Here is a 12,663-nt window from a genome sequence, read left to right as displayed (position 1 = left end):
TTATGTCACACTTTTATCTAGATCTTGTATAGAATCCAGTCGATTGCATACGTTACTACACGAACTAACGGGGCCTGGATGATGATGATGATGATGGCCGAAGTTCGACAGCAGTTCGTGACCTTGTCCTTCGAGTGCTGTGAACCATCATGGTCGATGGCTTTTCGTACGCTCGCGTCGTTTTCTTAGAAGGAAAAAAAAATTTTTAAATCCCACGTTAGACGTCAGTGGAAAGGCTTGGACACGCTGCTGGAATAATGGATGGCGACTATTCTTCCTGTTTTCAGCGGTGGGGCTCCGTCCTCTCGTTTCATGAATTTTTACAAGTATACGGGTTTGCGGAAAATTAATGAAATTATCAAAATAATTTAATTAATTAATTAACACTAAACCTACCACCGTCTGTCAAATGAACGGTTTTCGATTTTTCATTTTACAATTATTCAAATTCTAAAGGCGTTCTCATGGGAATTGATCGAAAAAAAATAAAAATCGCAGGGAGTATAAATAAATTTAACCTTGTGATTTTTACAATGTGATACACATCAGTCACTTTTGATAGCCGGTAGGTTTAGTGTTGATTAAAAATGGATGAAAATGATTAATTTTTCACAAGTCACTAAATAAATTACCTGCTCCCTTAAATCTTTGCACTCGGAGCTATTTTAACTCGAAAATTAAACATTTCTTCCCACCAAGAATAATTCCAATATGATTTTTTTCATTTTATGGATATAAAATTGATATAATACCTCATAAAATACGGAAATAATTAAGTAATTGGTTAGACGTAATTAAATTGATATAATACCTCATAAAATACTGAAATAATTTAGTAATTAGCCTCATAAAATACTGAAATAGTTTAGTAATTAGTTAGACTTAATTAAATTGATATAAAACCTCATAAATAATCATAAATAAATACAACATACTTACTAATGTAAACAATATTTTGAGTCGCCACTCGAGAGTTAAGATGGACTTTTCTTATCAATAGCCTTCGGATGTTTATGCATTTGCGACTTATAAAAATGTTCAAAAAATGCTGGAGTATTAAATTCGACAGAATCGAGTACGATTTTTATTAATTTTTACAATTGCTATTACCAATGAGAATAGAATTTTATTTGCTACCACTTTCTTAAAATATGTCTACCAAAATTGAAAATTGTATAAATATCCGCAGTCTATTTATCAATAATCGACAATTCCCATAACAGAACTTATTTGTCAACACACTCCGTCGTTAAAAATCCGTGGATCGAGGAGCTCAAAGTCCACATTAACATCGTCGTCGATCTAACTGGGATCTACTCGACGAAATTATTCACGGTCCCCCATACATCCAACGTGTTTCCACGTCAATTTCATTTTCATGGACAAACACAACTAAGTGTATTTGCGTGTATCTCGGTGTGTTCGCTGGTGAATCATCTGATGGAGTGATAGAATCAATAAAAAAGAGGTTACCGTCGTGTTATGTCCCGATGAAAAAGTATCCGAACCGTCGATACGGAAATGGGTTCCAGCAGGGTCCATGAAAATGTCTGATAGATTAAGAACAGTGTTCTTATCGACGATGGTGTGCTCACATACACAAGGTTCGTACTCACAGAGACGTCACCGTGGCATATGTCATCGACAACGACCACACGTACAGAATTCAAGATTCAACACTGGTTGATCTGGTCGTTTCAGAGAGCGAACTTCGTTGGACAACAATGAGAGAACGACCAGAGAGGGGATGCAAGGAACAACTATAAGGACTTGGGGCTAGCCACTGCTCTATCCACTTCCACACAAGCCATCATCCGCTGGTGACCAAAATCCTCTAAACTGATATCTCAGCAGCTTCCTTCACGATCTTCTCCTTCCGATATCCCCGTGCACACTTCTCGAAGACATGAAGATCACAGGATTAATCCTAGCGACCGTCTTCACTGTCGCTATGGCGCGAGATCTGCGTGAGTATTTTATCCTTCATTTTAAACCGGCTGTGATTTAGGATGATCACGCTTTGACTTAGAGCTCTAAGTACGTCTTAGACGTAGACTTCGGCCGCCTTTAACATTTTAAATTATTATCGTTCGACGGTCACCTTGCGTATTATGTTCGTTAGCAGTTCGTGATTTATTAGCGACGACGATTGATTTACTTACTACATGTGCTGCACGGACTCTGTTAGCGCTTTTGTTCGGGATCAGTTTTTGCGGATGAAACGTTGGAAAAGATCGTGTTGAAAAGAACCCGATGCACTTGTTTTCCGTCCACGCGTTGAAATCGCTGACACGTGCCCGATGCACCCGGGTACTTGATTTTTATGCGAAATACAGATGATTTTGCGGATGTCTATGCAATTCTCAATTTTTGCAGACTAGTTTTAAGAAAGTGGAATCGAATAGAATCTTATTTCCTGTCGTAGTAGCATTTGCAGATCTAAAATAAATAGAAATTGTACTAGATTCTGTCGAATTTTATGTTCTAACCTTTTTTGAACATTTTCAAAAGCCATAAATGCTGAATGATCCGCAGTCTAGTGACAATATTTATTAAGTCAATTTTTTACCATTTATTAGGTGTGCAAATAAGTTCTTTCGCCTTTAATTCAATTTGTTCTTTCCCCCCTTAAATTAAATAAAATATAATAAAATCTTTCTGCCAATTCTTCGTTGCGTCTGGGTCGAATTTTCGTCGAGCAATTCCTCTAACTGACCGTCAATAAACTTTCTCGGTGCAGTTGAACGCGATCGTCGTCTTCCAAATAAAAATTTTCCGGCTTTAAATCTGTGGTACCACTTTTTGCATGTTCTGTAAGGTACAGCGGTCTCTCCCAGTGCCGCACAAACCATTTCAGTAACTTCAACAGCTGATTTCCGAAGCTGGAATGCAAAGAGTAAGCAGTGACGCAAATGATGCTGACTCTTCTTAAAAGTAAAAGAACGGTGTTTCAGATGGCACCAAAACCGGGAAGTAATTCGAATTCAGACAGAAGTTATATGATCGTCGAAAAAAGAAAAACTTATTTGCACACCTAATACAATAAGTTTTATGACATTTCGACCAGTGGTACCAGCATTTGCAGACCTGAAACAAATAGTAATTGTACTAGATTCTGTCAAATTGTATGTTCTACCTTTCTTTGAAAATTTCCAGAAGCCATCTCACTAATGAAACATTATTACAGCCGACTTCCTTCACGTTTGCAAGCGGAACGATCCGCAATTAGGCGACTGCATCAAAGCGAGCGTGGAGAACGTGAAGCCATACTTGTTGCGCGGGGTTCCCGAGTACAAACTTCCATCCCTGGAGCCGCTGAAATTGAAAGAATTAGTCTCAACAGCTGGGAACAGCATTAACCTGAAGCTGAGGAACGTGGACGTGTACGGCGCCAGTAATTTCACCGTGACTAAAATAAGGTAATGAAACAGTAAACAAATTTAATGTCGTTCAATCGGTTAGCTAACATGAATTCTTATCGTGCGATTCTAAAAGCAGATTTCACGCCAGTTCCGTAAGCTTCCCAGCTATTATAATTCCGTATATCCGTAAATTCCAATTACATAGGTATTGTTCACAGGCGGTATCTTTGATCTCGTTGAAACTTAAACTCGTCCTCTTCAATTCAGCTTTGAATAGAACCGCCATTGAAAACCAGCGGAAGTGTCGCGTATTCGACTATCACTTTATTGTTAATACCCTTCTCCATGGCTATCCAGCAAACTGAAAAGCGAAAGAAGTTGGTTAATTATTAGTAGATTGCGCAACAACTTGCAAATTTGCAACGTACTTTGCAAGTTGTTGGTATCTATGATAATCGACCAACTTTTTTCATTACATTTTTATACAACTTGCAAATTTGCATCGACATTATGCACAATTTCCGAGTCTACATTTCATATGAGTCAGAGCCAGGCCTGGAACAAAACTGTCCCATAAATTTAAGTTGACCCGAGCACTACGTCATATTAACCGGATAATAACCACATAATCGGCACAGCAATGAGCGATCTACCTTGAGATTATGCTCACCGCCGAAAGTGTTTCATTTCGCTGACGAGCTTTGCTATAGTGGGTCATCAAGGTACATTCAGTTTATTGCTAAAATACAAGATATATAGGTATCTTTCTTTGCAATGTAACTTCCTTTAATATTTCATTATATGTATATGAGATATATAAGAAACTCTTTTTAAAAACCACGATTATATTAAAATGCACTAAAAAGAAGAAAATAATTATTTTCCTGGTTCTCCATTAAATGATTAATAATATTTTTCCCCAAAATTTTAAGTAATTAGTTCAAAATTTCTTCCGTTATTTAATTTAGTGTCGGAACATGAAGATAGAAAAATTTAATATATGTTTAAATAAAATCATGACATTAGTGACTATAAAAATAAAAGCGTGGAGCGCTAAACATTGACGTAATCTTCGTGGGAGCTCCACACTTCTATTTTTTTAGTCACTAATGTGTGCTCTTACTCTTATAGTCACTGATGTGTTTTTATAGTCACCATAATGCTAATGTGATTTTATTTAAATTTTTCTCAGTTTTCTAGCTAAACTATATTGACGTAATCTTCGTGGGCGCTCCACGCTTTTATTTTTATAGTCACTAACGTCATGATTTTGTTTAAGTTTATATTAAATTTTTCTATCTATTCCGACACTAATTTAATAACAGCAGAAATTTTGAACTAACTGCTTAAAATTTTGGGGAAAAATATGATTAATCATTTAACTGGATTCGGTATTTTATGGAGAACCAGGAAAAAAATTATTTTCTTCTTTTTAGTGCATTTTAATATAAGCGTGGTGTTTAGAAAGTTTTTTTTATATATTTTATTTTCCACTTTTATGCAAGATTGGACTATGGGAAGAGGTTTAAAATTCGATTACAAGATTTGACGCATACAACAACTCGGCAAGTTAATATAACACCGTGGTAAAAATATTTTAATATTATGGAGCAGTTCAAAATTAGATTAGAAAAATTCAACTTTTTAATGTGACTGATCTATTGTATAAATGTACAACTTCAACTTATTACTTATCTTGGACAAAATGGTAATTAAAGATTACAAGCTTGCAGCTTGATTTGAGAAGACAAAAAGAGATTCAGAAATTGTGGGATGATTATATCGACAAACTGAAGATCTCAAATAACTCAAATAACGAATAATTACATTGCACGTATTGTTTGATATAAAGGCACTTTTGTTCGAAACTTTTCGTTATGCAACGAGCAGGTTAATTCGCAGCTAATTAGACAAAATGGAGAACATTGATATTTCGAATTATTACGAAATGTTCACATTCCGTAGGTAGGAGTCTTTCCTCGCGTCGACATTGCAGAAGAATTTTTTAAATATTCCCGTTTACGTTTTGTAACAGTCCGCCATTGTTCATTTGTATGCCATCGTCTAATCGTGCAGGAAAATTCTATTACATAAAGGATAAATTAATCGGCCGTGGAAGTCAACGAACGACATCGTGCTCATAAAACAAATCGCGACGGTAGGTGGATAGATCCTGTTAGTATTCCTCGATCACGCGAAGTAATGGCCGTGACACGAACTCTTTAAACGCAAGATGGCACGCGCGATACGATCATTACGAGAGAAGTGTCGTCTGCGGGTGAAGTTGTCGGACGGAAACGACAAATTCCACGATGGTCGTCCATTAAACAATTTCTCTGGTCCGAGTGATTCTCGGCAAGTGTATTAGAAATACGCAAAGGATATAGTATTACCAAGAAACAACCCTTTCTACCAATTGTCAACCCTACACTTCGCTAGTGTGGGTAGTTAGGGGAAACCCCAGTCTTCACCCCCATTTTCCCCAATTAATTACATCTAAAAATTCTCAGAAAAATCTGACACGTCCAGCATGTCGAGCTACATATTCGAGAATTTTTTCATAATTTTCAATTGCAAACTCTGGTTGTAGAAAATAAGAAACGATAAGCTATCATCGTCAACACCATTTCCAATTTTTTTCATATTTTTGCTAGGGTACGTCACAATTAAAAAAAAATTTTTTCTAGTAGAAGAGTCGATTAAAAATATCTGGTCAATTAAAAATTGCTGGTGGACAATGTGAAAGAGCATTTCTTGCTGATCTCTGCTGTAAATATTAAAATTTTCATTGTTCCCCACAGGGCCAACATCGACACGTTGCGTTTCGTGATCGAATTGGACTTGCCGCACCTGTCTCTGGACGGCGACTACGACATCGACGGGAAAGTGATCCTCCTGAGACTTCAGGGATCGGGGCCGATGTACGGAAACTTCACGAACTGCAAAGGAAAAGTGAAGCTGCAAGCTACGACGATGAAAGGCGAGGATGGTCAAAATTATGTAAAGATAGTCGATTTCAAGACGAGAATCGCTATTGGCAGTGGACATCTGAAGCTGAATAACCTGTTTGGCGGCGATCGTGCTCTCAGTGAAGCAGTCAACATAGCGATCAACAGTAATTTCGATGCATTCATAAAGGAGATACAACCATCCCTCGAGAGTGCCATCTCTGATACGTTCCTGGAGATCGCTAACAGCATCCTTAATCAGTTCACCTACGAAACGCTCTTCCCCTTGTCGTAAAAAGGGTTTTCCTACGGAGCACAGAGAACAAAAATTAATGTAATGCACCTGTTAATTTTTACGTGTCACGTGTCAATTTCGGATTTACAGAAATGGTATTGGGTCATTGCAAAGGTTTCCTGTAACAGTGGGATTGAACAAATTGTTATACAGGGTGTCCCAAGATTGTTGTACTTGATACAGGTAATTCCTGAAGTGATTTGAAGGAACTTTTTCCTTTGCGAAAATCTCCTTCGTGGCTTCGTTCGGGAGATATTAACGAAAAACGCGGTCCAACCAGAGCGCGGCGATCAAGGCCCCGCTGAGCGGACGGACCCCCGCTCGGCCAATGTCAACGCCACGCTCAGCGGGGCCTTTCACAGTGTTTTTCGTTGATAACTTCTTCACGAAGCTACGGGGAAGATTTTCGCAAAGGAAAAAGTTTTTTCAAATCACCTCAGGAATCGTTTCTTATTAATACTTTTGCAAAGACCCAATAACTTCGAGAGTCAACAAAATGGTATTTTAGCACTATTAGCAATTAAGGCTAGTTATTTTTTAATCGATTGACGTTGTACGTTGTATGTTATGAAAGAATGTTCCTAAGTAAATCGTCCCGAAAATCGTGAAGAAATATTCAACGATGTTTAAGGAAAGTTTGTAATAATTTTGTAAAATGTTAGTAGATATAAAAATATAATTTTATTATAGATCAGATGCAAAAATTGATTCAAAGTACCTATCGGGATCATTTGCGGAAGGGTTGTAGAGACTGTGAAACACAGATGGCGACTGCAACTCTTAACATAATTAGAATCTTCTCTAGGAAATCCAAAGGAAACCTAATTATTCCTATGAACATACTATGCATACAGTGTCGTCGAGATAAATCTGGAATTAACCGGACAATCCCACAAATAGATGAGATAAATATAAACAAAGCAATTGTTGATAAGGTAAATCACTGTACAAGATGTCCCACCTAACTCTGCCACCCCTAATCACTTTTTTATTCATACAGACACAATAGATGTTTGGAGGGGGACATAATTTGTGGGTCAAGGTCATCTCAAGGTCATTTCAAGATCATACAACAGTAATGTTCCTTTTAAGTCCACTTTTTTCTGGAATTTGAACGTTTTACGCAGTGATTTTTCCGGATTCACCTCGACGACGGATCCGTTTTTTTAAATTAGTGACCACTGTGGAAGACGCAACATGTCCCAATCATTTTCCAAGTGAAAATCGTTTTGCAGTATGTTGCTCCGATTACTCTCGATCGGGGAACAGCTGTTGGTATGTGAAACGCTGGCAGAGTTTATTGGCCAAGTTGAGACATTTTGCGGAAATTGCATTTTCGACATTGGGCGTGCTGGTTTCGATGATCTCCTTGTGACTGCTGCCCAACGCCTGGCTGATGGCATCCTGTATAGTCTTGTCGAAGTTACGAGATTGAAACTTTACTTTGAAATCTTTGATGTCCAGCTTCGTCGTCATCGATGAGAAGTACATGTACTGATTGCCTTTACGCTCGATTAACTGATAGTTCACCCTCACTTTCGCGCCTACATCGGCTGCAACAGAAATGAAAATGTTAGTGTTGTTCTTATCTGCTTCCTCGTTCCGATGTTTCTACTATTTTGTGTTTCACTTGTTCGTTTTTGTCACCAATATGTAGAGTACCTCGATTAAAGGGATGAATTTTATTTTCATTTCCTGAAGAGAAGTTTCAAATCGAACTTACTCGAGGTGAGAGTAATGGGTCCTCCACCAACGATCGGCACTAAAATCCTCGCGGTGACGTTATAATCTGCTATCAGCTTAACTTCTCCAAAATTAAGATCCACGTCGATCTGTTGTTTCTCCAGGTCCATGTGAACGGAATTGATATGATACGTCGGGAGGCCGTAAACTTTGATGTTCGATCCGTAAGCTTTGAAATTTGGCATGTCAGCGAGCTTCACTTTGTCCATAATGAACGGCTCCGAAGGCGGAAGGTCCAATTCCGGGACACCCTTGCGAAGTGTCTCCGCCAATTCATTCACGCTGTTGATTATGCACTGGTCCAGATTAGGGTTCCTCTTGCCACACACATGTAGATATGAAGCTGGAAACCAATAGCACAATGTTAGAACAGAATCACTAATATTTATCCAATAAGTCAGTCAAAAATGATCATCAGCCGATTTTGACCGGAAATGACTGGTTCATTGTAAAAAATATAAAAACCGGAAACCTGTGCACGCTATAATTGATTTTTCTTAGTTCTTCGACTTTAAACCGCGTGAGGAATCTTTTCCGTATTTCACGGCCTTGATGACTCTAATTGCCGATGATTAATTATTCATACGATGCATATAAATCACTAGAGGATCGATAAGACTGAGTAATCGACAGCGGTAATCTATTGTAAAGTGAACACTGGTTAAGTATTTAATAAATATTCATTTAATTATTTACGAACTGAAATATTATGTATCTCTTCAGCTTTATTTATGTACAGTATGTATTTATTGGACGTCAATATATTACGTCTAATTTGTTAGGATCGCTCAATGAAAGAACATGTAATTTAAAGAACTAAAGAACTTGTAATGATTTTCAAAAGCTTCAGAAAGTGGTGATTCTTAAAAGTTTCAAAAATTTTCAGTAGCTTTTAGTACAATTTTTAGTAATTTTAAAAATCATTGGTACGTTTTAGTAATTTTAAAAATCATGGATACGTTGTAGTAGTTTTTGGTAAAGTTTTTAGTTTTTAGTTTTTAGTTTCTAGGACGAAACACTCCACCTTTGTTTTCCTCCAATAGAATAGCACCTGGCATCTTTGCAGATTCAAATCCGAATCAGAAACGTTATCTGGTTCAAACCCGAATCATAACGTTTCATGCCTCACTCAGCTTATTTATTTAATGTAGAAATTGATCGAAACTGTGCGCCGTGAAAAATAATTACTATTTTCAAAGTTTTTAGTAATTATAAGTAACTGTTCCACTGCTCATACTATTGTAAAGAAATATTGTAAATATTGTAAAGAAAGGTCGATCACTATCATTCTGGACCGAACGATTGACTGAAATTGTACTCACGAATTTCATCACTCGCGCAACTCGCAACAGCCGCGAATAGCAGCAGCACCTTGAGGAACATCGTTGACCAGCACACTACAGAATGAATCTTTCAGTTGACTCTAAGCGGAAGCTTTGATTCTCATGCACGAGATCGAGACTGATCCTCGTGCATCTCGAGTGCTTGTATATATAGCTTTGAGGATAACAGTGTGTAATAGCAGAAACAATATTGAATCACCTGAGTCGCGATCGTAGAATTCTGATCTTCAATATCCCCCACCCGTGTCATTATCGATACGTCATAGAAGGGAAACTTCGTCAGGTTCTGCCAAAATGTCAGATTTATTAAATACAGTAAAACCTCGATAAATTGATAATATCCGCAGGCTAGTTGCTATATTCTAATATTATGTGCAGGCTCGAAATAAAAAGCAGATCTACAGTAGAAAATTGCATATGGAAATTACAGCATGACGAAGTACCGATCATCGATGTTTTCCGTCAAAGTTTAGTTCTTATACACTTAGGAGCAAAACTGATCACACACACTTTGAATCAGAATAACGCTTTTATACATGGACCAAACGACTTCAATTTGTTTGTAAGGCCAGAAGAATTAATTTAGTAAATGACGTCTAAAAAATATGTTGAAAAAAAACAGTAAAAATTGATTTTTACGACTTTTTTAGCTGGACTAATAACGAAAATTTAAAACATGTGTTTGGTCAACTCGTATAATTTATACATATACGCTCCGAAAATTTCATTGAAATTGGTTAATTGGTTTACGAGTTATAAACCATCAAAAGTGGTAAAAATTGCAATTTTTCAAAATTGTCGGTCTTTTTACTACTTTCCATCGTTTATAACTCGTAAACCAATTAACCAATTTCAATGAAATTTTCGGAGCGTATATAGTTTATACAAGTTGACACATCATTTAAATTTTCGTTATTGGCCCAGCTAAAAAAGTCGTAAAAATCGATTTTTACTATTGTTTTTCACAATTCCGACCAAATGCTCGAAATTCTTCAAGCCTTACAGAGAAAATGAAATCGTTTGGTCCATTTATAAAAAAGTTATTCTGATTTAAAGTGTGTGTGATCAGTTTTGCTCCTAACTGTAGTCCCTTCATTCGTATATTTATGAAAAGAATTATTTGTGCTCTATAGTTCGTTAATACTAGAAATGCGATTACCGAAAGTGTCTGATTTTTAAGAGAACCATTCTTGACCGATGGTTTCTTCTGAATAGTAAATCTTGGAGTCATTAAAATGTGATCTAAAAAAACTACTATAATTTTTTAACAGAACGATAGTTCGCTTTGAAAAAAAATGGTTGACCCTTTCACCTTGAGATTCAAGGTCAAAGTTAATTGTCGAATGATTAAAACGTGAAAACTAAATATAAAACGTGTTTGTTCGTTTTCTCATTACACAAACAATTTCTTCTGAAATCTGAAAAGTGAGTCAGAGCTCGCTAGCAAACACTTTCAATTCCAGTGCCGCTAATAATTTCAAGTTTTATTCCACGGCAAATTAGTGCTAACAACGCATACAAGATCGACTTCCTGCTTCAGTTTTCCACTTGTGATTCACGTGCACACAATGAATATCGTAATTAATTGTTACATGTGTAAACCGACGAAAAAACTGGTTTCTGTGATCGAAACGCCGCCATTTTCAGAATTAATCGAATCCGAACGATGGACTCGAAGGCCTTGCAACGCAATTGTTTCATTATTTAACGCGGCTGTTACGATTGCTTTCATTGCATGGATCGAGAAAGGACACTCTCGATCTTGTTTTTTTCCGGGAAGAAATCTGACGTGATCGGATACTCTTGAGCCACGTTTTGCGATACTGACCGGGACATAGCGAGGCCAGATTTTGATCTTGAATTTATTAAAAGCAACTAGTTGAATGTAGACCGTTTTTTCAAACTGCACATACGGATAAAAAATAATTCAACTAAGCTTTTTCCATTTTGGTAAAAATTTTTACATTGGTAATAAATATTATTTCAAATGTTATTTTAGTTTGTTAGTTCCGTTTTCAAATAACAGTATTGCAAATCTCGGATTTCGGGCATTCGTATATTTTTGCACTGTAGCCTTTTCTATGAGTCGAGTCATGCTGTTTTGTTAGTTGTGTATAGTTTCCAGGATTATATGTATACTTTTCTTTCGCGGAGATAAGGATATAACAGTGCGAGGCAAAAAAGCAGTTAGCGTTACGTAAACCAATGACAAGATTGGCTGACACATACAACATTAATGTCGTTCAGCACTTTTGCTCTGCATTAGACTGTAGTGTTGGAATTGATTCAATATCAAGTTAACTCACCAGTCCACGGATCAAATATATATTTTATATATAAAATGTACGCAACACACGTGTCGCACATTTAGCATAAATTTATTTTCCCCAAAGCAAGTGAGTGTGTCTTTATGAACAATTTTTCTTACAATCAATCGTTCAATATTTATGTTTTTTCCAAAATTACAACAACATATTTAATTTACAGACGCGATTCAAATAAATCTTGGAAAAGATCCAAACTGGGATCGAAACGTTGATTTTGTTTGACAATTAGCAAAGTTGCTTTATAATTCGTAATAAACGATCGAACCGTTGCGCCGAAAACATTTAAAAATTTATTATCAGCAAATACGATCGATAGAAATTGTCTGGATGAAATAAATTAAGTGGTTAGTAAAATGGTGAAAAGACGGCCTTTTTTATGATTTAAAATGGTACTTCTCAATGGAAGACTTTGTGTAACACGATGAAGGATTTTGATAATCTAAGAATATTGTTGCGCTGTTTTGTAAAACACTGTTAACCAATGATGAAAATTTTTTCAACGAGTTACAAGAATCGATTGAGCCCGACGAATGAGTGTATTTTGTTACGGTACTGTTCGGGGTCAGTTTGTCGTAGAACGCGTCTCTCACAACTTTCGCTACGCTTAATGGTATCGTAAAAATTGCGGAAATTGGCTCGGGCAAG

The 12,663-nt window shown here is 36.7% G+C and overlaps 2 protein-coding genes across 2 annotated transcripts; one reads left to right on the top strand and one right to left on the bottom strand.

The window, feature by feature from the left end:
* Nucleotides 1-1,776: 1,776 nt before the first annotated feature.
* LOC143212617 (circadian clock-controlled protein daywake) lies at nucleotides 1,777-7,272 on the top strand. Its single transcript, XM_076431579.1, has 3 exons — nucleotides 1,777-1,967; nucleotides 3,188-3,419; nucleotides 6,164-7,272. The coding sequence occupies exons 1-3, from the start codon at nucleotides 1,907-1,909 to the stop codon at nucleotides 6,603-6,605; spliced, it is 735 nt and encodes a 244-aa protein (XP_076287694.1). The 5' UTR covers nucleotides 1,777-1,906; the 3' UTR covers nucleotides 6,606-7,272.
* Nucleotides 7,273-7,560: 288 nt separating this feature from the next.
* On the bottom strand, nucleotides 7,561-9,829 carry LOC143212618 (uncharacterized). Its single transcript, XM_076431580.1, has 3 exons — nucleotides 9,671-9,829; nucleotides 8,329-8,691; nucleotides 7,561-8,158 (listed from the first exon to the last, which is right to left on the bottom strand). Exons 1-3 carry the CDS (start codon nucleotides 9,729-9,731, stop codon nucleotides 7,854-7,856), a joined length of 729 nt encoding a protein of 242 aa, XP_076287695.1. The 5' UTR covers nucleotides 9,732-9,829; the 3' UTR covers nucleotides 7,561-7,853.
* Between the last annotated feature and the right edge of the window lie 2,834 nt (nucleotides 9,830-12,663).

The sequence above is a fragment of the Lasioglossum baleicum genome, chromosome 10, assembly GCF_051020765.1.
Source record: "Lasioglossum baleicum chromosome 10, iyLasBale1, whole genome shotgun sequence".
NCBI classification, from domain to species: domain Eukaryota; kingdom Metazoa; phylum Arthropoda; class Insecta; order Hymenoptera; family Halictidae; genus Lasioglossum; species Lasioglossum baleicum.
This window is presented reverse-complemented; position numbering and strand designations above follow the sequence as displayed.

Coding starts and splice junctions, on each gene's coding strand:
- LOC143212618 (XM_076431580.1), bottom strand. CDS start 9,731: ATGTTCCTCAAGGTGCTGCTGCTATTCGCGGCTGTTGCGAGTTGCGCG. Junction 8,692..9,670: donor TTGCGCGAGTGATGAAATTC/GTGAGTACAATT, acceptor ATTGGTTTCCAG/CTTCATATCTACATGTGTGT. Junction 8,159..8,328: donor ACCCATTACTCTCACCTCGA/GTAAGTTCGATT, acceptor TTTCTGTTGCAG/CCGATGTAGGCGCGAAAGTG.
- LOC143212617 (XM_076431579.1), top strand. CDS start 1,907: ATGAAGATCACAGGATTAATCCTAGCGACCGTCTTCACTGTCGCTATG. Junction 1,968..3,187: donor CGCTATGGCGCGAGATCTGC/GTGAGTATTTTA, acceptor ACATTATTACAG/CCGACTTCCTTCACGTTTGC. Junction 3,420..6,163: donor TTCACCGTGACTAAAATAAG/GTAATGAAACAG, acceptor TGTTCCCCACAG/GGCCAACATCGACACGTTGC.